This window comes from Culicoides brevitarsis, chromosome 2 (genome assembly GCF_036172545.1).
Source record: "Culicoides brevitarsis isolate CSIRO-B50_1 chromosome 2, AGI_CSIRO_Cbre_v1, whole genome shotgun sequence".
Classification (NCBI taxonomy): domain Eukaryota; kingdom Metazoa; phylum Arthropoda; class Insecta; order Diptera; family Ceratopogonidae; genus Culicoides; species Culicoides brevitarsis.
The window spans coordinates 3,893,528-3,920,611 of record NC_087086.1 but is presented as its reverse complement, the minus strand read 5'-3'; the positions used below and the strand labels follow the sequence as shown (position 1 = coordinate 3,920,611).

General features: G+C 29.9%; 5 protein-coding genes across 8 annotated transcripts in view; 3 read left to right on the top strand and 2 right to left on the bottom strand.

Annotated features, from left to right (window-relative positions):
• The window catches only part of LOC134832208 (sialin), a 28,595-nt gene extending 17,173 nt beyond the window's left edge, over positions 1-11,422 (top strand). Inside the window, exons 1-7 of one of the 3 annotated variants that reach the window (XM_063846173.1) lie at positions 4,741-4,917; positions 7,183-7,481; positions 7,546-7,745; positions 7,805-7,909; positions 8,660-9,121; positions 9,178-9,702; positions 10,118-11,422. In XM_063846173.1, coding sequence (XP_063702243.1) covers positions 7,463-7,481; positions 7,546-7,745; positions 7,805-7,909; positions 8,660-9,121; positions 9,178-9,702; positions 10,118-10,315 — 1,509 coding nt within the window. In that variant the 5' untranslated portion in view covers positions 4,741-4,917; positions 7,183-7,462 and the 3' untranslated portion in view covers positions 10,316-11,422. Of the gene's footprint in view, positions 1-4,740; positions 4,918-7,182; positions 7,482-7,545; positions 7,746-7,804; positions 7,910-8,659; positions 9,122-9,177; positions 9,703-10,117 lie in introns of those variants that run through there. The other 2 variants (XM_063846174.1, XM_063846175.1) reach the window with 2 other exon arrangements.
• On the top strand, positions 1,827-19,177 carry LOC134832209 (tRNA-dihydrouridine(16/17) synthase [NAD(P)(+)]-like). Of its 2 annotated transcripts, XM_063846176.1 has the most exons (4): positions 1,827-1,850; positions 12,129-12,415; positions 17,939-18,098; positions 18,160-19,177. In XM_063846176.1, exons 2-4 carry the CDS (start codon positions 12,134-12,136, stop codon positions 19,158-19,160), a joined length of 1,443 nt encoding a protein of 480 aa, XP_063702246.1. In that variant the 5' UTR covers positions 1,827-1,850; positions 12,129-12,133; the 3' UTR covers positions 19,161-19,177. The 2 variants fall into 2 exon arrangements, with proteins under 2 accessions (XP_063702246.1, XP_063702247.1); XM_063846177.1 differs by lacking the exons at positions 1,827-1,850; positions 12,129-12,415 and adding an exon at positions 17,133-17,184.
• On the bottom strand, positions 12,971-17,566 carry LOC134832207 (uncharacterized). The gene is made up of 3 exons (XM_063846172.1): positions 17,254-17,566; positions 15,142-15,610; positions 12,971-15,083 (listed from the first exon to the last, which is right to left on the bottom strand). Exons 1-3 carry the CDS (start codon positions 17,279-17,281, stop codon positions 13,118-13,120), a joined length of 2,463 nt encoding a protein of 820 aa, XP_063702242.1. The 5' UTR covers positions 17,282-17,566; the 3' UTR covers positions 12,971-13,117.
• On the bottom strand, positions 19,158-20,209 carry LOC134832210 (tetratricopeptide repeat protein 19 homolog, mitochondrial). Its single transcript, XM_063846179.1, has one exon. It carries the CDS (start codon positions 20,191-20,193, stop codon positions 19,168-19,170), a length of 1,026 nt encoding a protein of 341 aa, XP_063702249.1. The 5' UTR covers positions 20,194-20,209; the 3' UTR covers positions 19,158-19,167.
• Positions 20,210-24,416: 4,207 nt separating this feature from the next.
• The window catches only part of LOC134832570 (putative mediator of RNA polymerase II transcription subunit 26), a 51,155-nt gene continuing 48,487 nt past the window's right edge, over positions 24,417-27,084 (top strand). Inside the window, exon 1 of the mRNA XM_063846634.1 lies at positions 24,417-24,965. The gene's annotated coding sequence lies outside the window, so the exon portion shown is untranslated. The remainder of the gene's footprint in view (positions 24,966-27,084) is intronic.

Genomic DNA, 27,084 nt, shown 5'->3' with positions numbered 1-27,084 from the left:
AATATATTTTTTAAATTTGGTTTTGAAGTTAAAAATATTTTTTTTATTTGCTAAAGCGTCAATTTTTCAGAAACGCATATTAATATTTTTTAAAACAAATATTTGCAAGTTTTTTAAAAAAATTTAAAAGTTTTTGTCAAAATTTTTGATAAATTTATATTTTTAGTATAATATTTTTGGAAAATTTAGAACTTTTAATTTTTTTTTAAATTTGTTTCAAAAATTATTTTTTTTTTTTAAATTAGACTTGAAAATTCATTCGCTAATTCAAAATCAATTTTCTTGTCTAAACAGTTTCATGTCATGTTTATTGTGCATTTGTGCAAATTCTTTATTTCTTTTTATTTTTTGTCTGTTTTTGACTAAATCCAAACATTGTCTTGTTCTGTAAATACATTTCTTTTCAACATTAAACAATACAAGACGCACACCATGAGAATCCATTCAGCGGTAAAATGCAACAAAATTTATAAAATATGCAAGTTTTGTGTTTAGGCTTTCATATTGTGTGCCTCACAACGACTGTAGACAAGACAAAACTTTGTTACAAGCGCAACACAAAAAATAACGCAGCAAAATATTGTTCCGTACAATGTGCCTCGCGCGTATCAAGCAAACAAATAATAAACATATCGATTTAATAATATCAATAAACACCCCTTTGCTCGCATCGCACTTTTTGTGTGACACAAAAACTCGTAAAAAAATGTAAAAAATTTTTGTAAATTTCATTCGTGTCTCAATTAAATTTCGAAAGTAATTTTTAAAAGTTTTTTTTAATGCAAAACACGCGAGTTTCTTTAAGAGAAAAAAAAATATTAACAAGAGCGACAAGTTTGATCAATTATTTTCGGGGAGTGAAGTAACTATTAAAATTTTTTTCTGGTTGAATTTAAACAAAAAACAGGAAATGGGATGGGAAGCACTTTACACGACGAGGATAAAATGGATTTGGAGTTTCGTAATCCAACAAATAAACTCATCAATCATTCACGCAAATCGATAAATATTAATAGATTCTTGTGTTTGTTTTGTCGTGTGGCTTCCAGTAGTAGTTGGTTGACGCGATCGACCGTAACTGCGAGTCATTTTTTTGTAACGTCTTGATGATGACTTTTTTGCGTTGCAAAAAAAAAAGTAATTTTCTCGACTTGTTGATGACTTTGAAGTCAGTGCAGCAGAATTTTGGGGTCCTTTTTTTGCTTGGTTTGGATAAAAAAGTAATTTTTGGACCCTTTTTGTGCTTGGTTTGGATTAAAAAGTAACATTTTATACTTACTTGAAGAGCTTCAGTCCTTGTTAACCTAAAAAAGTACATCCGTCATTACTGTGAAAAGTACTTGAAACACCTCCTTGTTCGTTGTTTCAATTTCTTTTGTCATTTTTTGCTGGATTTCCATTCGCGATTCTGCCTAAAAGTGATAAAAAAAGAAAAATTTTCTCACTTTTTGTCATTATTTTTCCGAGAAATTCCATTATTTTTCACGGCGAATGTTGTAACATTACATTATCGCACGATAGATAAGCGAAACAACTAGAAAAAGGTCATGCACGAGTTGAAAGCCCACGCAACAAAAAAACCATTCGTGGCATGGATGATGATAAAAATATCGTGTGTCAAGTTTCTCTCGAATGTTTTGCATTTCATTGTGTAAATAATAAATCAGAAGGCTCATGGCATGGAAGGAACCTTTGTCACTTTAATTGACATCTTTTGCTGAAATGAAAAAGAAAAAAAAATTAAGTATTCTTCAACAACTTGAAAAAAAAATTTAAATAATTGAAAAATTGACATTTTTTTGTTTTTTTTTCAGAATTTTTTTTTTAAATTTGGTGAAACAGGAAAAAAGGTAAGTAAATAATTAATTTTTGGTTAATTATTTTTAGATGCAATTTTTTTCTTGTCTCCTTTTTTCTATTTTTTTTTTTTTTTAAAAAAAATTATTTAAAAGTTTTTTTAGGTCAATATTCCGAGAAAAGTGTCAATAAATCCATTTCGTATAAATAAATTAGAAAGTTTGAATTTAATATGAAAACTTTTCTCTTTTACTTGCAAAAAACTAATTTTTCACCTTCCTGTGTCGGCATTTATGTGACGTTCATGTGTGTACCTCATGCAATAGAAAGCGTTCAACATCCTCATTATTTATAGTTTATCCCTTCGTAAGCAATATAAATTGTGTTTTGTGCAAGTTGAGAGGTAATTAAAGTGGCTTAAAGTTGCCTCAGAGAGTTTAAATTGTGTTAAAAAGAGAAAAAAAGTTTAAATTTTTAGAAGGACTTGTGAAAAATATGTCAATTAAATTTTTTTTTTAATGTAATAAAATTAATAATTGGCAACACTGTTTTGATAAATTTAATAAAAAATGAATTAAATTTTTCAAAAAAATTATTTTATTGAAGAAAATTTTAGAATATTTGAAAAAGTTCATCAGAAAAGTGACTTCTGAAGATTTTTTTTGTAACTTTGGCAGCCCTGATTTGTTTAAAAATTACCAAAAAAATGAATTTTCTTGTTTAAATTAATTTAAAATTCATAAAGAACTAATAAATTTAAAAATTTTCATTAACAAAAGTGACTTTTGAAACAAAAATTATTGAAAATTTGTATTAATTGGCAACCCTGTATTTTAAAAAAATTAGACAAGCAAATTTTGAAACGAAAATTAAAAAAAATTTTTTTTTGATAATTTAAAAAAAAATATTTGACAACCCTGTATTAAAAAAATGTTTTTAAGAACAAAAATTGAAAATTTAAGAAATTTTTTTTTAATTTAAGCAATTTTTTTTAAATATTTTTTTGGCAGCCCTGTATTAAAAAAAAAAAAACAAAATCTTTAAAAAAAATTTTAATTTTTATAATTTTTTGGCAACCCTGCATGTTAAAATTTCTTTAAAAATGCGCTTAAATTCTTTTAAAATTACTCACCTGAACCTTTGAACTTGAAATTTTCTCTTAAAAGTCTTTTGTTTGCTCTTCATCACTCTTCGACACTCGAGGCGTTTGTTTGCTAAATAATATTTTCAAAGTGCTTTTTTTTTTGCTTATTTCAATAAACTCGAAATTAAAAGGGTGAAAGTGATTTTTGTTTGCAAAACTATCTCTCTTTTCTGCGGAGAGAATATTTTTTTTTAAAATAATCCGAATCTGGCAAACTTTTCAATTGAATTTCACTAACAAGCTGCACAAATCCTTTTAAATTACGTAAAATAATAAAAATAAATTGCATTTAATTTGCACACACACTTGTTTGGCAAAAAAAAAATAACGAAATTACGGAAAATAAAAAGCAATAATCGTCGCTTGCATGTGCGACCAAAAGCGAGCGGCGGCGGTAAATAAATGAATTTATCACCATGATTCCATTTCTCTTAATTTGAAAAATATTTGAAGCAAAACTTAATTAAAAGTTTCGTGCATGCTTCAGTGCAGCGTTTGTGAAAAGTGTAAAAGGAGCGATTGTAACGAGAAATTATCTTCAAACAATTATTAGTAGCAAAAAAAAAAGTTTCAAGAGATAGAGCGACATGCGGCTCGACATCACAAAATATGGTTTAAAAAAAAAGTTTACAGAATTACGACATCCTCGCACGTAATAAAACTTTCTAATTTTTTATTCTGTGTGTTCTTTCATTAGTAGTTTGTTGAGAACATTGAAGCCATGAAACTACTTCGTTCGTTCTTTAAAAAAAAATTAAAAAAATATTCGAAATTATTTTCGAAAAATTTTAGACTTATTTAAAGATATTTCTGAATTTTTTGAAGCATTTTTTGAGTATTTTTTTTAATTTTTAAAGATTTGAGACTTTTATTTCGAAAACCGAGAAAATTTGAAAAGCGATTTTCGAAAATATATTTAGATCGATTTTCGAAATAAAAAACTTTCAAATGGATTTTCGAAATTTATTTTTTTTTTATTTTTTTAGATAGATTTTTGAGATCATGAGAAGCTTTTTGAAAATTTTCAAAGCTCTTTAATCGTTTTTTAAAAATAAAGAAAAAAATTTAAATATATATTTGATATTTTCGAAAATCTAAAAAAAAAAATTCGAAAATTTGAAATTTTTTCGAAAATTTAAAATTTTTTCGAAATTAACTTTTTTTTTGTAAACTTCATTAAAAAGCACATAAAAAAATAAAACAAGGAGCTCGTTTAATTTAACTAAAAATTTCTGCAAATTATTACGACGATGATTATTATGATGATGAAAAACATGCAAATGCCTCCTTGCTACATGCTCAAACACACAGAAAAACGAAAAAAGCCTTTTTGAATCGTTTGTTGCTGTGTTTGTTCGCGTTCGCCTGCCTCACTGATTTATTATAATGACAGTGTACTTAATTAAAATAAAATTGCACAATAACGATGATGAAATTTCTGCTCGAACACGTGTCTTCGCTCAACTAGTTTTCGGGATGTGACACGTGATTAAGCTCATCACGGAAAAAAAATCTGGATTTCGGAAGATAAATCAATGGAAAAAAAATTAATTATTCATTAACGACGACGACTTATCAGCAATTCATTTTTGTCACTCACGCTCCCCGTGAATTCATTCTTGTTGTCGGCATTCACATGTGTTCGACCACTTAACAACTCGGCAAATGTACACTTATCGTAAACTGATTCGCGGCATGAGTACTACGGAGAAAAAAAAAGATTGTTTGTATTGGAAAAAATATAAAACTTACGCGAGAGCGCGATACCGCAGTTTATTACCACACGTCGACCAGTCAATGCGGCGATTCTTCTTCGTTATTTATTATTTTTTTTTTACTTTTACAACAATATTTTTTCCTGATTCTGATTGATTCGCGTGAAAAGACAATTTAACCGTGAATATTCATAAAAGTGCCTCGATCGATCGGAATTTTTCATAAAAAATCGATAAAAAAGTGAATTATTAAGGACTAAAGTGAGTTTAAAAAATTAATTTCGATGGTTTTAAACGAAATTAAAAAAAAAATTAAATTTTAAATAAAAAAAATTGAAAATATGAAAAAAATATATTTAGAAAAATTAAAAACTATTTATTAAAAAAATAAATAAAAATTAAAAAAATTAAAAAAATTTAATTTAAAATTAAAAAAAAAAAATAAAAAATTAAAAATTAAAAAAAATATTAAGAAAAATTAAAAATTATTTATTAAAAAAATAAATAAAAAATTTAAAAAAATATTTAAACTTTTAATAATTTAAAAATTAATTATGAAAATTATAAAATTAATTGAAATAAATAAATAATGAAAAAATTTATTTAAAAATTTAAAAAAATATATAAAAACAAAATAAAAAAATATTAAAGTGAAAAATAAAAATATTTTTTTAAAAATTTTAAAAAATTAATTAAAAATGAATTAAAAAATTAAAAAAAAAATAATTCAAATATTATTTCCAACGTGCGTCAGAGACTTAAAACTAGAAAAAAAATCTAAACTCAAAATTCTAAAACGAAAGAACACGCGGCTGTTTCCTCAATTAACAACAACAAACAAACAAAAATTTTTAGCGTGTATTTACTAAGTAAAAAATTAATAAGACTCGCTTACGTTTATCAGCATTTCGTCAAACTATACAGAAAAAAATATAATGAGCAGTTTCGTTGCATGACATAGCTTTTTTTTTGCTGTTTGCTTCCTATCACTCTATCAATTTATATGAAAAAAAAAATTATTTAATGTATTGATAATAATAATGAGCCGTAATTGATGAATCAGAAAGAAATCAGAATGCATTTGAATTGAATTGGATTTTTATACAACAAAAAAATTGATGGAAAAGCGCACGTAACGTCGGGGAGATAACAACAATTGGATTGATTGTCATTATGGGTCATTGTGCCCCTCATGGAATTGTTTTGAAATTGATATTTCGTAGATTTTAAAGGAAAAAGTTCATTTTTGATTGAAACTTTGAAGGTTGAGATGTTGAAAAGTGCTTCAGGGACTTCCGGTTGCATCGATTTTGAGACTTTATGGAGAAATTTTGTCTTAAAGGAATGATTTTACTTCCGTTCTTTGACTCTTAGGATGAAAGTTTGTTTCTAAAATGATAAAAAAAATTATTTATTAAAAACTTAAGTATTAAATTTAATTTTAAATTTTATTAATTTTAATTAATTTCAAATTAATTATTAAATTTTTTTTTTAATTTAAATTTAATTATTCAAAAAATTTTTTTTTTGTAAATTTTTAGAAAAAAAAATTTTTTTTTTTGCATTTCAAAAAAATAAATTTAACCTTCAACATAAATTATTAACAACATTTAATAGAATTTTATCCTTTGTAGTCAGTAAATTTCACAAATTAAAGCATTTTCTCAGAATTAATTATTTTTTCTAAAATATTAATGATACCGTTTACTGCAATTTTCTTTGAAATTCAATACTGTTAGTCATAAATTTATAATTAATGATCGAAAATTGACTTTTCAAGGTTATTTTTTCATTTAATCGGTTCAAAAACGGATTTTAATAATTTTTTAAAGTCACTTTTAAACCTAAAAAAATAATTTTTGTTTCAAAATTTATCAATTTTAGTTCTTTTTCTCCTTCAAACCTCTTTAAATTTGTCTTTTTAACCGAAATTTGCCAAAATCCAACCAATTTTTATCTCAGCGAGACTTCATCACGTGTCTTTTCTCCACAGGGATCTCCTTTCGTGTTGCTGCTTGTATGTTTGCTTGACTTATCAATAAAAACCAGTTCAACGAGACATAAATCATCCTTGATTAAATCAGACACACGCGTTCGTTATTTATCTCGTTATTGAATTCTGCTCAATAAAACGCATAAAAAACTAATTAATAACGAGCGACGACAGAAAAAAATTCCATTTATTTATTTTATTCCATTTTTATTATTTTTTGTTATTTTCTTTCGTTCAACCGGCACAACTCTGCATTCCCCGTAATTAAATGACATCATGAGTGACCCATATTCAGAAGAAGACGCAAACCTAAAATAAATAAAAAAATTAATTGTCATTTAAATTCATATTTTTTGTATCGAATATCGAAATAAATTGAAAACGCAGCAAAAGCTTCGACTGTAAATAACACTCGCGAGGCATGCATTTCTTTTGTTTTTGTCGTAAAATATTTTTTTCTTGCAAAACTTCCTCTTTTTTGTCACTTTATTTGCATTTTTTCTAACGAGAAAACTTCTTTCTTCTATTTTCAGAGCAGAGCAATGTGTCTTCTGCCTCGCATCCAACTTCTGTCACTCTGAATATTTGTCACGACATGAAAAATGACACGATTGAAAGTTCATTGAAAAGTTTCTAAAAGAAAAAAATTTAAAAAAAAAACAACAAAAGGAAGTTTTATCCGAAGAAGTGCCTGAAAACTTACAAAAAAATGTTTGTCAGAAGGAAATTATAAGTCGTCACTCGTCGTAATTGACTTGAAAATTATGGTTTTGCTCAATTTTCTGTAAAAAGTTTACAAATTTACGTAAAAAAATGGTTTCTGAGTTAGTTAGTAAGTATCTTACCTTCAATTTTATCCGCTTTGAAGTCGAACTTTAATAATTTTAATTTTTTAGAGAAAATTCCGGCACGCCTGGTTCTTTACTTTTTATCATGGTCCGGATTTCTCGTGTCCTTTATGATGCGAAACGACATGAATTTCGCTTTAGTTGCAATGGTTGGTACAAAAAACGAATTATCACACAATAATTCTTCGTTAAATGGGAATAACAGTATTAATGGATCTTCGTCAAATCAGGATTTTGTTAAACAAGAGGTTCGTTATTTGGGTTTTTGGCGAAATATTGATTTTTTGACATATTTTTCGTATTTTAGGTAGAAGATTTGACGGAATTAGGGTACAATGGGGAATTTGATTGGTCACCCGGTGTTCAATCAATGATCATAAGTGTCTTTTATTGGTGGTATGTTGTGTCTCAGGTGAGAATTTGTTGCTGAAAAAATGTAATTTTGTGAGAAAATTTGGGATTTTTCGAATAATTTTGTGAAAAATTTTAAAATTAATCAAGAAAAATCATATTTTTTAATTATTTTACTTTCGAAATTCTATTTTCGAATTTTAATAATTTAATGTTCGAATTAAAAATTTTAAAATGTTCAAAAAAAAATTTTCGAATTTACATGATTCAATGTTCGAAAAAAAATTTTCGAATTTTTATAATTCGATGTTACAAAAAAAATTTTCGAATTTTCATATTTAATGTTCGAAATAAAAATTTTCGAATTTTCATGATTCAATGTTCGAAATAAAAATTTTAAATTTTCGAAAAAAAAAATTTCGAATTTTCATAATTCAATGTTCGAAAAAAAATTTTCGAATTTTCATGATTCATGTTCGAAAAAAAATTTTACGAATTTTTATAATAAAATATTCAAAATAAAAATTTTCGAATTTTCATAATTCAATGTTCGAAAAAAAATTTTACGAATTTTTATAATAAAATATTCAAAATAAAAATTTTCGAATTTTCAAATTTTCATAATTCGATGTTCAAAATAATAAAATTTCAAATAAAAAAAAATTTTCGAAAATTAATTCGAATGCCTTAAAATTACTTTAAAAACTATTGATTTTCTATAAGAAAAAAAGTAATTTTCTCACAAAATGACATTTTTTAACAATTTTTCGAACCGTAATTGATGCAAATTCCTTTTTCTCCGAAAAAAAAGGTTGTTGGCGGAGTAGCTACCCAATATTTCGGTACAAAAAACGTCTTTGGCTGGTCCCAATTCGCGACAGCTGCCTGTAGTTTATTAATGCCCCTCGCTGCCGACACAAATTACGTGCTCGTGATCGTTCTGCGTTCAATTCAGGGATTCGCGAGTGGCTTAACATGGCCCGCAATGTACGCGATTGTCGGAGTTTGGATCCCGCCCATCGAACGAAGTCGTTTCATGTCAAGTTTTCAAGGATTTAGCATCGGAATCGGGCTCACATATCCAATTTGTGGCTTTATTATCGCCCATTGGGGATGGCGATACGTTTTTTACTTCACGGGCAGCGTCGGAATGCTTTGGTGCGTCATTTGGTACTTCTTGGCATTCAATTCGCCGGCAGAACATCCACGGATAACGGAACAGGAACGTGAATATATCGACTTGAATGTCTCGAATGACATCAAGGATGGTCAAGTAAGTTACCTGAAATGCAAAACGGCATGAATAATTCATTAAATTACATTAACTAGGGCATGCGAGTGCCGTGGATATCGATATTTACATCGTTGCCTGCATGGTCGATTGGCGTAACGACATTCGGACGGATTTGGGTTCATTACACATTTATCATCGGCGGCCCGAATTACATGAAGAACATTTTGCACTTTAGCATTCAGAAAAATGGATTTCTCTCTGGTGCGCCATTCCTTTGCAGTTACCTGTCCTCTGTCGTATTTTGCTATTTAGCTGATGTCCTTGTCACGAATAAATGGATGACGCTGACGAACGTACGGAAACTCTTTACCGCAATGTCGCAAATTATTCCGGGACTTCTCGTCTTGCTAATTGGCTATTTGGGTGACAATATCATCTTAATTCTGTCGATTTGGTTCGTTGCGGTGTCTTTCATCACAGCATCGTATGCCGGCGCAATGGCAAGCATTGTCGACATTGCTCCCAATTTGGCGGGACCCGTTTTGGCGTTTTGCCAAACGATCCATATGTCGGCTTCGTTCCTGCAACCCATCGTCGCGGGATTAATGATCACAGATAATGTAAGAAATTTGTTTAAATTTTTATTTTTAACTTTTTGTCACTTAAAAATATTCAAACTTTAATTTTGAAATAAAATATTAAAAAAAAATAAATTTTTATTTTTCATAATTTTTTAAGAATTTTTTTTTAATTTGATGAATTTATTATTTTTTTTAAACAAAATTTTTTTTTTAATTTTATAATTATTTATTTATTTTAAGATTTCAAGATTTTAAAAATTTAATAATTTTTTTAAATGATTTTTTTTTTACTTTTAAAAAATTTCTTTTTAAAATAAAATATTTTTTTTTTTCACTTTACTTTATTTTTCATTTACATAATTTTTATTTAATAAATTTTATTTTTTTAAAATAAAATTTTGTGACAAAAAGTTTGAAAAAAAAATAAAAAACTTACCTTCCAATTATTTTTTAGAGCTCATTAAGTCAATGGCAAGTGTCGTTCATGCTCGCATCAGTTGTTGCTGTGTTAACGTACCTAATGTTCCAGATTTATGGCACGTCAGAGATCCAATCGTGGAATTATCCGCGCGAAAGTTCAATTCCATCGGAGGAAAGTCAAGAAATTCTTCAAAAACCCCTCAAATCAAAGACAGATTTCGACGATGATTAAGAAACGGAGTCAATTTGTACAAAAAATAAAAGCGAGAAATGACAAGAAAACAACATTTTACATCATAAATCAACTATCCGGACAATTTAACTTAGCAGGATATTTGTTTCTTTCCTCTTTAGTCACACACAACGCGTCGTTTGTCCTATCTCTCTCTCTTAATTTTATTTATTTGAACCAATTTCTGCTGCTTCGATGCCAAAATTGTAAAAATAAATAAAAAATAATTCCCATTTCCTTAACAAATAGCAGCTTATTTGTCCATGACCTTCAAAAGTTGGCATTGTTCGTACTTCATTGAATTGATAAATGAAAAAGTTAAGATTTTCGGCGGAAATATGTATATCAGATATCAAAAGAGAGTGATTCAAGTAGAATTTTTGATAAAAAAAAATAAATTAAATGAGAAAAAAACAAATTTTTGTGGAAAAAAAAGTAAAATGAGAAAAATTCTGAGAAAAAAATATTTTTTTTTTAATAAAAAAAATAATTTTTGGATAAAAAAAACGAGTGAGTCATCAAAAAAGAACAAATTTACGTAAAATTTTAGAAAACATAAAAATTTTATTTAACTTTTTATAAGAAAATATTCAATTAATGGCTGACTTTCTTATAAAATCTTCGTTTAAAAATTAATTAAACGATCCGTACTAATTTTCAAATTGTTTCCTTAACATTGAAAACCCAAAATTTTAATGAGAAAAAGATAAAAATAATTTTTCCCACAATAAAAGAATAAAAAATGAACATTAATCATCGCAAAAAAACATAAAAGAGAGAAAATCCCTTAGAAGACTTACAAATTATACGAAAACGTTAACAAAAATTGGGCAACACGAACCCAATTTTCTCACCTATATTAGCATAACGCGTAATTAACATTTGTATACCTTAACAATTTTACCTTTTTAAGTCCTTTAGGCGATAGCAAAATCAGTAATTATTATAATTTAAAGTAATTTTAATGTTTAAAAAATATGACATTCTTACTAAAATATAAAAAAAATAATTCGTAGAAGTGACAACTTAGTCGATTATTTCGTACTTTTTGTAGAAAGAGACTTAAGAAATTAGCACGTACTTTTTTAATAAAATTTAGAAATTAAAAAGGGGATAAAGATCAAATTATTATTTAAAAAAAATATTTAATAAAAAAAAATAAATTTAATTTAATTTTCAAAAAAAAAAATTTATTTAAAAATTAAATTTAATTTAAAAATTAAATAAATTAATTAAATTAAATTTTAATTAAAATATCTAATTAAATATATTATTTAAATTAATTATAAATTTTTAAAAATTTAAAAATAATTTAATTTAATTATTAAAAAATTAAAAAAAAATAAATTAATAATTTAATTTTATTTTTTTAATTAGATTAAATTATTTAATTTAATTTAATTAATTAATTTATTTTTTTAAAAAATTTTAAAGCAAATTAATTTAATGAATTTAAAAAAATAAATTTTTATTTTTTTTTTTAATAAAAAAAATAAATAAATTTTCAATAAAAAATCACTTTTTCAAGCAATTGCCATCCAAGAATCTCAAAAAATAATAAAAATCTTGCTGTTAAATCACAAATCATTCAATAAAAATTAGTCAATAGTACACCAACAATAGTGTGAAATAGAAAAAAAAAAACAGAGTAATGCAGAGATATATTTAAAATAAAAATTATTATTATTATCATTATTTTTGTTAAAATACGTTTTTTCTTTAATTTTGGCTTCATAAGAGACAAGAAAAAATTTTGCATCAATTTTTTTTAAATTTTTAAAATTTTTTTTACTAAATTTCAAATTTTTTTCAGCAAAAATGACAAAATTACCCGAAACAGAGGAAGAATTTCCAATTCCCGCAAGTAAACGCCCAAAATTATCAAGTTGGGATTTTTACCACAAAACTCTCGGCTCGCCCAAATTCGTCGTTGCTCCAATGGTTGATGCTTCGGAATGCGCTTGGCGTCTTCTTGGCTTGCGACATTCAGCGGATTTGTGTTACTCTCCCATGTGGCATAGCACGTGCTTCGTAAAAGACGAAAAATATCGCGCAAATGCCTTACAAAGTTGCAAAGAAGATCGTCCTTTGATTATTCAAGTAAGATTTATTTTTTAATAATTTTTTAACATTTTTTTACAATATTTTACATTTTTATAATTTTTTACTAAAATTAAGTTAAATTTAAATGTCCCATCCTTCTTGTACGAGATTATCCGCCAACGCGTTCAACTCATTTTCGCCCAAATTAAAGTCTTCGATGGTCAAATCGTCGGAAGTTTTGGTTAAAGCTCCTTCCAATTCTTTCTCCGGATTGAGTTCGTCGTCTAAAAGTTCGACATCTTGCAGCGTGAGTTGTCGTTCTTCGGATTTTTCGCCATTTTCCGTGACTTGTGTGGCATTGGATTGAATGTTTTCGATGTCTTTTTCGGAAATTTCTGTCATTTCGACGTCATTCGAGGGCAGTGTCGAGTCAACAGGTAGTTCAGTGACGGGAATTTCTGGATCTGGGGTATGGAATGATCTTTCAGAGTCAGGAGAAGCAACTTTTTCGGCAATTTCTGCGTTTACGGGCTCTGTGGGTTCTAAAAAAAAGTTTAAAAATTAGTTTTACATGAAAATTTGATGAAAAAAATATAAATTTTTTACCTTTTTCAGTAATTTCAGTCGTTTCAGGCAATTTTTCGACTTCTTCTTCGACGGGAACTGTTGAAACATCATCAGATTTGTCGTTAACATCTTCCGTTGAAACATTTTTTGTACTTTCTTCTTCTACAGGAACTTCTTTAGGGGTCTCTTCTTCTACAGGAGTCTCATCAACTTGCATAACTTCCGAACTTTCATCATTTTTATCCTCAGAAACTGTTTCCGCAGCATTTTCTGTGTCTTTTTCAACAATTCGTTCGTTTCTTGTGCCTTCAAGGTATTATCTGGCGAGTCATCATCCAACATGACAACATCTTCGTCGTCATTTTTAGAAGTATTTGTCTCAGAAACCTCATTTTCCTTTGTTTTTTCGACATTTCCAACAATTTCTCCCTCTTCCGTACCCTCATTCGTTGGAGTTGCAGGTTTTTCCGAACACGGACTGTCTGAAATTTCAACGACATCATCTTCTCCATCGCTTAATGGTATTTTTACTGTTTCCTCATCGTCATTAGTACCCATCATGACAGATATATCGGGCGTTACTTCCAATAAATTCGACATCAAGTCTTCTTCTTCGTCGTTTCCTTCCTCGTTTTGAGCATTTTCATCACTTTTTTCGCCTTCAACGTTTATTTTGATCATTTGTGTCGCATTTTTCACTTCATTTTTCAAGAGTTGATTGACACTCGGGATCAAACATTCCGCTCTAATGACCTCGACACGTGGTTCAAGGCGTAATTTTGGATCGTTCAAGTCGTCAATTAGGCTCGAGATCGATGGCGCAACAGATTCTGAGTCAATTGACGATATCGAAGGTCTTGGTTCTAAAATTGGGCGTAACGGAGTACTTCCTGAGGATGACTGAACTTCCGTTTCGGTGTCTTGTTCGGCATCAGAATCGATTTCGATGACTGTCGTTTGTTGTTCAACGACTTCAAGTTCGTCATCCGGGGTGTTGGCAGTTTTTTCTGTATCTTCGTCGAAACCGAGGTCTTTTGTTTCTTGCGCGCATTTGTCTTGAAGAGTCTTGAAACGACCCACAGTATACGAAAGGAGATACGAAAGATGTTTGTAGAGATCTTTTAGCTCGGAAATGTGATTGACAGTTTTGTATGAAGGATAATTTGTTAATGTGTTAATTTTGCCGATTATTTGATGACAAACCTCCAAAGTGTTTAAAACTTTAAATTCGAATGCATTTCGAGCCATTCCTAAAGGAGTTGGGGGATGTGAGGGTTTTTCCAAGGTCATGGGCGGCGGTTGAAGCGACAATCCTGTTGGCGGGGCACGAACTTGCTGAACTTGCGTCGGCTGTTGAACTTGAATGAGACGTTGTTGCATTTGCGGATGCGTCGGATTCGAATAACGAACCCCGTAGTTGTTAACTAATGCCTGTCCAAGTGAGGTTCTTAACTGATTTCGAGCTGCAGGAAGCGGTGCAAGAGTCGGAGGTTGCTTTTTCACCTGAATATATTTTCCATTGGGCAAGCGGAAGGTTTCTTGATTCGCGGCGCAATTCAAATCGATGCGATATCCTTGAATTGTGTGATAAACGGGAGCTCCGCCCGCAGCGCCTGATCTCGCAAAACTTCCAGCTACCGGGCGAGGTCCATGCGAAATTTGTACCATCGGAACTGGAGCTTGTTTTTGTTGAGCCGAAGCTGTGGGTCGAACATTTCCTCCCACGTATTGACGAACAGCGAGCGGCGGAGGATTTTCCGAAGCAGTTGAACGACGCGTCGTTGGTTGCGTTTGAAGGATAATACGAGGCGCCGCAGGAGAAATGGGCGTTGGCGCGGGATCAGCATCACTAAACATGCTCAAAATATCGGGAGCACACACGAGATTTGATGCAGCTGCTCGAGTTGGTTGTTGCGAAGGACGAGAAGATGCAATTTGAGGAGCAGATGTTCCGCCATTCAGCAAAGTTGAGGCACGGAAGACTCTCTCTGGGGGTTTTTTCGCGGGCGGAGCTTTTGCTGGGCTCGCAGAACGTTTTTTCGAAGCAGCGGCAGGAGCTTTTTTCGTGGCATCAGTTTTTCGACGACAACAAGTTGTACTGTCGTGCGACATTCGTTCTTCATGTTCATCCGACGGTAAATTTGCACTAATTATCTCTCTAAAAAATAATATTTTTATTTATTTTTTATCCGAAAAATTCAAAAAATTCAACTTACTTGGTTTGTTTTTCAATAAAATTCACGAGAGCCCAATGCTGCGATCTCAAATTGAACAAAATTTGGGGTGAACAAGCGAAACATTCCCAATTGTCTTGCTTCTCAATCTCCGTGATCATCGAACGGGAGAAATTCTGCACGATACATTTCTTGCAAAACACGTAGGGGCAACTGCTGCAACAATAAACTTCGCCTCCTTGTCCGCACCAACGACAATAAAGCTCGCTACCATCTTCGCCTTTGTCAAATTCGCCGCTGTTGTAGAACGAATGGCAGTTACGACAATGCGTAACCTTCAGTACGGGATGCATGCGAATTCGCGCTTCGGCAAATGGAGCTGTGCCAATATGCGAATTGCATGATGTGCAGTGAATTCGTCGTTCAGCTACTTTATCTACGGTTGGAAATACTTTCAAGTAATGCAGGCGCTCAGATTCGGGAATGTCGTCTTCGAAGTTGACTTCATAACCTGAAATTAAAAAAAAAAATTAATTTTTTTGAAAAAAAAAATTTTTTTCTTGTTTGATACTTTTTAGTGCAAAGTCTACAAAAATTTGACAAACGAAAATCTACAAAATCAACAAACACTCAAAATTACTCATTCTCTCGGGTGAATGAAATTCTCTCATATTTCTCGTTGTTCGTTCAAAATCGTTAATACATATTCGTATATGTATACGGAAACCGACCTACAATCATATTTGTGAAGAATTTTGCCTTTGTGTTGGTAACTAACTGTTTTTTAACATTTTTCTGACAAATCCAGAGGGCGCCACACATAAATCGGAAGCATTTTAGAGTTAAATATAGACAAAATTTAGAATTGAAATTGCTTTGAAAATTACTTATTTTGAGATTTTCGAAGAAAAATTTGAATTCTAAGAAATTATTGGGTTAGGTTTTGAAACGATTTCATCAAAATTTAAAAAAAAACTTTCGTTTATCATATTTTTCTACTGATATAATTTATATATGAGATTTTTGAAGTAAAATGTTCAAAATCTAATTTTTAGAAAAACGATTTAGAACAAATTTCTAAAATTAAAATTAAAAATTCTGAATTCAAAATTTTTTGAACTATTCAATTTTTTAAAATTCAGTAATTGTTCGTTCAAAAAGCTTTTTTTATATTTTGAAAAAAAAAAATTAACAATTACTGAATTCGACTTGTTTTCTAAAAAAAAATTAGTTCAAAAAATTTTGAATATTTTTCTTAAAAAATATTAAATTTTTCAAAAAATTTCATATAAAGCAAATTTATATGAATTTTGAATTTTTAACTAATTTTCTAAAAATTATAAAAATTTTCTAAAATCTTAGATCAAAATAAATTTCAAAAAATTTCAAGTTCATCAAAAATTTTAAATTTCATAATTTTCTATAAATGCGCATTTTCAAGAATTTATCGATTTTCAAGCAACATCCGCCATTTTGAACTTCAACCTCAAAAAAATGCGTCGCCATTTTGATTTTTTTTTATTTTTCGAGCTCAATACATTCACACAAATTTTCTCTCCAAACACGACTCAACTTCGGCTTTGCCGAGACACATTTCTATGTATTTTGTCTGTCATGCCATGCCATGTAGCGATATACGGGTTGAATACTGGTTTCATACATTTCATTGCGAGATATTCGATTTTGTAGATGTCGCCATAGGTAAATGGGATGCCCGTCGATTTGAGGTCTTAAAATTTGAAGAGATTTGGAAGTTCTTTGCTTTGAAAATCGAAAAAATTGGAAAAATTTAAAATCCAATTGGAGTGTTTTTGTCTTAAAATTGAATTTTTTTGAATGAAAAACTAACATTTGAACTAAAAAAATTAAATTGTCTTCAATGGGATATGACACAAGTCTCTAAAGGAATGTGAAAAAATTTTTCTAATAAAAATTGAAAATGGATTTAGGGCTTTGAACTTTTTGAAGGAAAAAATTAACCTCACAATACATTAAGCGGTATTTTTTCGCGGGCTGTCATTCATCAACATACAGGACAAGAGACGTGTTTAATCGAAAATACAACTTTGCCGGCTCAATTTTATGGTAAAAAAGAGGAAGAATAACAACCAAATGTTTTATAAAATGTTAAAAAATGAATATTTATCGACTTACCGGAATCATCGTAATATTTTTGTGCCATCCTGAATGGTTTTTGTCGATTTTAATCACAATTTTTTGATATTTTTCCTAAAATTTTATCTTTATATGAGTATTTTATAGTACATTACTATAATACTTTTAGATTTTTTTAATCACAAAGTCTTGAAATTTTACAATTTCATTGATTTTTTTGCTTTAAACTTCTTCAAATAGCACTAAAATGAAGATTTTCTTCACATCACATTGAATGTGGTAAAAAATTTATTTAAAATGTTCACACGAAGTAGATTTTACATCTGCTTTACCGTCCCTCTAATATAAGAATGAGCGGCAAATACGTACACGAAGACGCAACAAATTCTGTGTACGGAACAAAAATGAGAGAATTGAGAGTAAGACCGATTTTACTCTCTATTTTCTCTTTAGCTTCGGAATGCGATTACTCACACAAATACGCTTCGTGTAGACTTGTAGTTTGAAATTCCGCCGTTGGGCGTTGTAGAGGGCGCTTTATTTATAAATTTTTGCTTTTTAGGCTTTTGTAGCTAAACTTTTTCGAAAAGTTATGATTTTTTTGAGCGAAATTGATACAGATTAAAATCTTCTCTCATTTTATGATCTTTTTGGGCTTTTAAATTTAATTCTTAATAGTTTTATATAAGAAAAATCATTAAAAATTATTTTTTTTCTTCAACAGTTTTGCGGTAATGATCCTCAAACACTTCTCGCTGCAGGTCTATTAGCTCAAGATCATTGTGATGCGATCGATATTAATTTGGGATGTCCTCAGAGCATCGCTTCACGAGGTCATTACGGAGCTTTTTTGCAAGATGAATGGGAGTTATTAGACAAAATTGGTAAGTCATTCTAACATAACCTCAAAATTTCTTATTTTATTGATTTCTTTTATATTTTTAGTAAGCACCCTTCATCGAGAGCTTTCTGTGCCTGTAACTTGCAAAATCCGTGTGTTTGAATCATTGGAAAAGACCATCAAATACGCTCAAATGTTAGAAAAAGCAGGAGCTCAACTCTTAACTGTTCACGGAAGAACGCGGGAACAAAAAGGCGCGAACACAGGATTAGCTAATTGGGAGTATATCAAAGCTGTTCGAGATAATGTGAAAGTTCCTATGTTCGCAAATGGCAATATCCAATGTTTGGAAGACGCTTATCGCTGTATCGAAGCAACAGGCGTTCAGGGCGTCATGAGCGCCGAAGGTCATTTATACAATCCCGCCATATTTGACGGCGTGAATCCCGTTAGTTGGGACATGGCGTTAGAATATCTCGACATTTTAGAGGAATATCCCGCCCCTAATGGATATATCAGAGGACATTTGTTCAAAATTTTCCATCATTTGTTACAAATTAAGGAAAATTTGGAAATTCGTATGGAATTAGCAGAAGCAAATGATTTAAAAGAATTTCGATCTGTAGTTGTCAAACTAAAGGAAAAGTATCAAAAATTCCATGACGGAATTGAAATATGGAAAAATCCCGATAGCCTTGAAGAAACGTACGATTTGAAACTCCCGCCATGGATTTGTCAACCTTACGTTCGCCCCCCGTACAGCGAACATTTACAAAAATTAGCTGAAGCACAAAAACGAAGTGAAACGGAGAAACGGGAGTACTTTGACGAAGATGGAAATCAAATCTCACGCAAAAAATTAAAGAAACTCGAGAAAAAACAACGAAGAAAAGCGGGAAAAATCCCTCAAGAAAAACCTCCAACTTGCTCAAACGAGACTTGTAACAACTTGATGGGCACGAAATGTGAAGTAAACAAACTTTGTCGCGCTTGTTGCAAAGAAAAATGTGGCAACGAAGGTTTAGATTGCCCCGGACACAAAATTTTCATCGCCACAAATCGAGAAACGAAACGCGCGAAACTTGACCTTGAAAATACTGAATAAAAGTTTTCTATTTTTGACTTTTATTGTACTCTTTGATGCGATCTAAGCAATATTCGCTTTGACGAGTTGCATCTTCGTTTTTCAGCTTCAGTCCTAATCTGTAGCCAAGTTGACAGGCAGCTGTCGCTTCATTTATTAGACTTTGTCTCAAGTATAAAAGTCCCAAATTCGCGTGAAAAATCCCAATTTCAGCTAATTTTGGGATTTCCTTCCCCAATTCGATTACTTTTTTCAAAGTTTCAATTGCACTTGCGAGATCGTTCATTTCGGAATACGCAACGCTCAAATTATTCAACATCAAAATGCCTTCGAGGGTTTTGTCGCCATGAATTTCTGTGTAAATCTTGTATGCCTCTTCGAAATGATCTCGTGCCTGTTTGAAAAGTTTCTTATCCATCAAGACTTGCGCATACCAATTCTTCGTTAAGCCATAAAGTTCTCGGAGATCCTCGTCGTCGGTGAAAGTTTTCATTTTTTCCTTGATTTTCTCCAAAGTCCATTCGAAACCTTGCGTTGCTTTGTCAAGTTGTTCCGTGAAATGACAAATATGAGCCATTTTCGCGGATAAATGTAACATTTTGATGCTGTCTTCTTTGTGTCCTTCAGCGAAAAGTCGTTGCATGACTTCAACGAACAACTTTTCCGACTTTTTAAAGTCACCGGCTTCCATTGCGAGGTTTGCCATGACGTCGTAAATGTACGTGACGGCATCGTGATGTTGCAAATCTTGCGCCATTTTGAGAGCGACATGCAAAATCTTCTCAGCTGCCTTGTAATCTCCCTTTTGGATTGCTAAAACTCCTCGTTTGATGCTCACAATTAATTTATCTTCGGGTGTATCTTCTTCAGGTTTCTTTCCGCTGAGCATTTCCCACAGAGGAAATGAGGCGAAGAGAAAAATCGGAGGTTTTTGTTGACTTTTGTACTGATTTTGGTCATTTGACTTGTAATTCGTTCTATTTACGATGACTCGAGGAAAGGATTTTGCACGAAATGCATTTCTTAAGAGACAAAAAGTGCTTGACTTGAACATTTTTAATGTGTGACAAACTTATGCAACTGAACAGCTGATTTTTGTTTATTACAATTTGTACAAAAACCCAAAGCAAAATCAACTTTTTTCCTAAATTCAAATCAAATTATTGTTAAACTTCACGCATGTCAGAGATTTATATCTCCTGAAACTCAAATTAATTGAAAAATCACTTTTGTACTTCAGTTAATTGTCAATCAATCAATCAAAAAGATGTTTCGTTACTCGAAAATCCTGATTTTCATAATTTTAGCTTCAATTGTTGAAGGTCAACGCAATAAATTGCTCGTAATTGACTACAGCACTCCTGAAGGAGATTTTATCCAAAAAACCTTTGATCGTTTGGAAGACGAGGGAAAGTTAGGAACTTGTGAAGCGGATAAAGAACTTGATGTTGCCTTAAAACTCTATGTGAAAGATCATCTGAAGCAAGAAAGAAAAGTTAAAGCTAAATACTTTGAGATCGAGACGAGAAATGGAAACTTTGAAACAGTCATTATCGATTGTCAAATAGAGGAAAAGATGGATTACAAAGAGAAAATTATCATAATTATACTGTCAATTGTGATAATTTTCGGAATTATTTACTTTTTGATCAAAAAATGTAGACGAGAGGAGTTTTATGCTGTTTAAATAAATTTAAACTTTTTTTCTCCTAAAAGGTTTTTACTTGTAACGGTCAAAAATTTCAAAATAAAAATTCGCCATAAAATTTTATGGCATCTGTTTTCATGGTAAAAATCACGTAGAATACGAACAAAAGAATCGAAAGAAGAAATTTAAAAAGGTAAGCAACAAGTGCGATAACGATGACGACAACGTTGTTATCTCTTTCTTGCTACAAATTGATCATTGAGCACCTATCTGTTGCTTACGTTGCCGGTTGCTGATCGATCATTTCAAAAAATGTATCAATCGTCTCATCTTTAATTACCTTTCGTTCTTCGTCATGAGACATTAACATTCCATTATCGTTGTCTAGTCGTAGGTTTTCTTCATCTTCTATTTTGTACACGAATCGAACAATGTAGAATAAAATAGAAATTCTGACATGAGGTTTGATTGAACTTGAAAACGATGAAAAAAATTGTTGAAGAATATGACGAGAGCGCTTTTTTTTTGGGCAATTTCACTTTTCATGAGAAATTGCCTAAAGGAATTTCTTGAAATAAATTAAATGATCAACAGACAGTAGATGGTAAGGAATAACATCTGTTTGATACTCGAATTAAGTTGATTGTCTTACTTAGAATTACTTTACTCGAAATTGTTGGAAAGTATTTGTTGAAAGTTGAATTAATCTTCAATATGCTTTTGTAAATATTTTTTCAGTTATACGGAGTATTTCTCTTTATAGATCGAAAAAATGTTTCTTTCGTGATGTTTAAGATTGTACAGCTTCTGATTCCATAATTCAGATATTTTGCAAATATTTTGTTATATAAATTTCCAAGTATCCAAATTGATGAGTTATAATCTTCTTTTGAGATCAATTATTGTATCTTTTACATCTAAAGGATTCTTTGTTCTTTGTACTTCAAACAAAATTAAAGGATATGGTAGATATTTAATTGCACGCCATGAATCCGTATGGTTATAAAATGGAGAAACCTTTTCCAAGTAACATCCTGTAATAAATTCTCATAATTGTATATCATCGTTTATTTCCGGATCGCTTGAAGTTTTCCTCAAAAATAATTTTACTTAGTTTCCTTCATCCATTAAAGAGTTGAAGTTCGATAAGGTCCAATATCTGAAAAAGAAAAAAATATTATTTTAGAAAATTTTAACTAAAAATAATTTTTTTCTAAAAGCGAAATTTAATTTTTTTGTTATTGATAGTTTTAAAAATTTTAAATAATGACAGACACAAAAAATTAAAATTTTCCTATAAAAATGTCATTTCGAAGTACATGATTTCAATATTTAATAAGCAATAATAAATAATCGTTTTATCGATTTACGTCAAGATTTGCTCATGACATTCAGCAGAACAACAACAATACCCAATAACTCAAATAAAAGAACAACAAATCAATCCCCCGCACAAAAGTTAATTCTTGCTGTATAAATTCTATCATTTCAGGCAATCCAAAAATAAACCTTTCCAACAAGTTGTGTCCTAGACAGATTATTTCCCTTTCATTTGGCGTCATTTTCGTAAGTTGCACATGTTAGTTGACTCGATATCAGTCACTATAAATCGCTCCACACACAAAACATGTTATTATTATTCAATTTAGTGTTAGAATGGACATGACATGCTCGGTTGTTATTCGCCTGTGTTTTTGTATGTCGACAATTATTATTTTATCGACCAAGCATGTAACCTTCACCCTTCCAACGAGAATTCGTGCGAGTTTGTCTCGTTTAATGCACTTTTCGTTGCTGTTTTTGATTTGGAACGTGGATTTTTGTGACATTTTTTGACAAGGATTTTTCAAGAACGTAAAAATTCCTCAAACAATCTACGAAAACACTCAAGCGTGAATTTTCTCCCCCATGCAACTGCAATTCAAGTGCATTCTTGAGAGAAAAAAATCTACCTGCACGAGCATTCTTCATGTCTCAAAGCAAGGTTGGTAGGTAGGTTATCGAAGCAACGAATCTTCTTCCAATAAATCGCTCATTCTGCTTAATGACATTTGTTCCAGCAACAACAACACAGAGTTCTTCGGCATGTTTACACGTGTGTGCGAGTAGTTCAATTATTTTTATTATATTTTGTTCCATAACAATGCATAACTCTTGGGTGAATAATTCCTTTACAACTGGTTCATGCATCGCAAGTACGCCTGTGTGTGTTTCTACTCTACTTTTATCCACAAACACACACACATGGAATTCTTCACAATTTTTCTTTATTGTACCATTCCAATCCATTATTTTTATAACTCGTTTGAGCTGAATTAAAGTTTACGGTTGTTTTTAATAACAAAACAATGCTCGCTGCCCGTGTATTGGTAAGCGGCATATACAGGTAAATAATAATATCGCGACACCGTATACACGAAGAGGAGGACGATATATGTTGTTATACTATATTCACTCAACCAAACCAATAAATACCATACATGTCCATATCTCTGTATAAGGCTATAGGATGGTTCTGTACGATGAATGAGGTATTAGGCTGGAACACGAAAAATTAGAAGTATTAAAAAGGTAAGTATTTAAAAAAATTTTAAATTAGTTTAAAAATATAAAATTATTTTTTTTACAGATTTTAATTTTGGTAAGTATTGATGTGAAAACTTGATTAATTTTCAAAAATTTTATACATTTAAAAAAAAACGTTTCATGAGCTCATCATTAGGTCTTAAGTAAACCTGAGTTGTTGAAACTAACATAATTTTACAAGTTTGTTTTAGAAAGTCCTTAATACAAGTTTTGGCCTCCTTTCATGATTTTAATAATAAAACAGGAATCCGATGAACGATCGAAATATTTTTGGTAAGATTACGTAGAATAGGATAACACTTATTAATTTTTCTTTACTTTCAGAATCATCAAGAACTTTTGAGTGAGGACATATTCTTCCAAATACAACTTAAGGTTCAAAACAGAGTATTGAGAGTTACCTTTGGAGGAAATGTGAATATCAAAATATATGAAAACTTACAAAGCTTGAGATCGAAAATAGCGTAAAAAGTAAATACGTAAACTTCCCATGTTAGAAAGAAAGAATATATTACTTCGATGATACTTCTGAAGACTCTTAGAACTGAAATTCATCAGAAAGACAGCACGTCACACTGAAACATTTGTTGTTCTTTTCAAATACAGAAAATATTGAATATCATAGGCTTTAACGAGGATACGTTAATTACTAAATGAACTAATTCATCAATATTCTTTTAATATTACTCTAAAAATCATCAAATTATTTTTCGTTAAGTGCTTTAAAAAATAATTGAATTAAAAACATAATTTTTGAATTTATTTTTGGATCCTTTTCAAGATATTTGAACAAATTAATCATTTCTTGGTTAAAATTACTTTTAATCCCCCTTCAATAGATCAACTTCAAAAACCATAGACATGCATTCCCGCCTACTCCGTATAAGGTGAAAAAAAAATTTACCTACCTGTTTATTTCTCACACCGCCCGAACCAAACCATCGTCGATACACAACACAGCAACAACTTCACGACAACTACTATAAGGCACAAAGCAGCGCTACGATATTTCTTACGATCCAAACAAGAATTCAGTTTTCAACTTTTGTGTTTTGAAATTGGATGCGTTTACGGAGCTCCGTTATATTTAGCTCGCTCTTTTCTGTGTTCAAAAAAAAAATAAGAAAAAAAATTGAATTAATATAATAATAATAACGAGTCTTTTCTACATACGACATATCGGAGTTTTATGTCGTCGTCACACGGCAAAAGAGAACCGAACGCACATGAATGAAGTCGAGAAGAAATCTACGCCGCGACACGTCTACACTCTTGGAAACTACTTCTTATTAGTTTAAAATTCATTTTTCAAAAAGGAGAGAATAATGTTCTAAATATATTTCAGTGCGTTGTTGTTAAAATATCAGAAAAATTAGTGAAGTGAAGATCATTCGGAAGAAAGAGTTAACTGTACTTAATTACAGTATAAAAGAGATAAAAATTTGAAAAAGTAATAAAAAAATTAAAAGTTGACCTCAAATTACCTCAAAAAGAAAGAAAATTAAGATTTTATACAAATTTTATGCAAAACAGTGCTCGTCCAGTATAAAAATTTCTCACCGGCGAACATAATTTGGATATGAATTAACATCGTAAGTTCAGCAAAAGATCAGCCAGCAAGAGTGAATGGATGCAAAATTTCGTTACTAAGCCTGTTTACACACCTAAACCAGCCAGGAAAATTTTGTTGTTAATGTTATTAATAATCCACTTCGACACGTACACGTAGTTGAGTAGTTGAGATCTTGTTGTTGTTGTTGTTCCTTGCTTGCTTTTACGTCTCTAAGGTGCATGAATAAATAAATAAATAAATATAAAAATCTACAACACATTCCAATTACAATTCGTGACTAAGTGATTGAAAAATGCCAATTTTAATTTTTTTTTTGTGTGTGCAATATTTTTTTTACTATTTAGCAAAGTTATGCTAAAAATTTTAAAAACAAAAAAAAAATATATTTAAAAATGTGCAGTGAATGATAACTTCATAACTTCATGGACTGAATGATAAAATTGATCAAAAATAAACAAATAAAAAAATTTACACACAAAATAAATAAAAAAAATATTAAAATAAATGTAGTTCAATAACCGTTATAATATTCATATTTGCGGTGTTTTACATAAAAATTGTTTATTTATTTATTAGAAACGCACACACAAAAATATTTATAAAGAATTTTGTGATATGTATCAGTCAGAAAATGATAAATTAGCGTTATTTCGATGTCCAGACAATTTTTTTGATGGTCATTTAAGTCATTTGTGTGTCATTAAGAGAACAATTTGTTAACAAATATTTAATTATTGAGTGTTTGATGACAACTTTTGACAAATGTGTGACATTTAAAGGACGTTTGAGTGATACTTAATCAGAAATTATGGTCAAATTTGCGAAAAAATGTCACGTAATGTTGAGAATTTTATGGGAAATTCACAGGAAATAAGATTTTATGGGTCGTTGTGAAATAATTTTATTCAGAAATCGATAAAATGTTGTTTTATGACAACTTTTCACGTCATAAGAAAATTTGTACAGATTTTCTGAAATTATTTTGATAATAAAAATTTCTTTAATAGTTGAACGACGTCTAAAAATGTGATATTTTTTCTAAAAAATATGGTAATATTATTTTAATTGTCAAATTTTGACACATCAAACGTCATTTGTTAATTTTTTTTTAGAAAAAATTTTGAGCTTTTCTAAAGATTTTTTAAATAAAAATTAAAAACGAGTAAAAGACTCATTTGAAAAAAAAAATTTTGTTCATCAAAAAATTTTCTAAATAGCTCTAAACAAATTTGACAGCTGTCAATTTTTGACATCTGTTCAAGAATTTTTTTTAGTTTTTATAATTTTCTTATTTCTTATAAAAAATGATAAAAATCATAATTTTTGTTTCATATTTGGTACAACTTTAGTTTGACAGGTGTCATATATTTGACGTTTTTCATAAAAAATTTCAAATTTGTCAAAATAATCTGTCAAAAAAATCTTCAAATGTCAATTTTTAATAAAAATTCCATAAAATTCGTTCAAAACTTGAAAAAATTTCTCAGAAAACGCTTATTCATTTTATGACCCATAGAAATCTCGTCGTTTTATTTACAAAACGCAATAAACACATCCAGAAATAGAGATAAATCAAGTAACACTCACATCATAAGTCATAACAAAAACAAAACAACATTTGAATATTCAGTAAAAAGACAAATAAAAGACCAGCCTCTAATCCAATTATCACCTTCTTAATTGTCTCACATGCTCGTTTATTTTTATTTTTATGTCTATGGAAACCTTTTGTCTTTTTTTTTTCGTAAATTTCGCTTTTCAAACTCTCTCATGTGATTTGAAGCCACACAACTTCCCCAACTCATAAAAAAATATGAAATTATGATAAAAACTCGTTCCTTCATCCTCCTTTTTTTATGAATTCACTTTATTTATTAAAGTTTATTAAATTACATTTCTCTCTTTACTCGAGTTACGATGAGTGGCTTCGCTTCATAGACAGACAGCAACATGTTCATTATAAATCACTTCTTAACATAATTAGCATCGTTCTGCAATAGTATTCAGTAAACAGGTTCTTGATTTTTTTTCAAGCTTTGTTGAGCTTTCACAAAAAAATAAAATAAAAAATAATTTTTTGACCTTTTCATTGAAGAAAAAAAAATTTTTTCCTCATAAATCACTCTTTTTAACGAGAA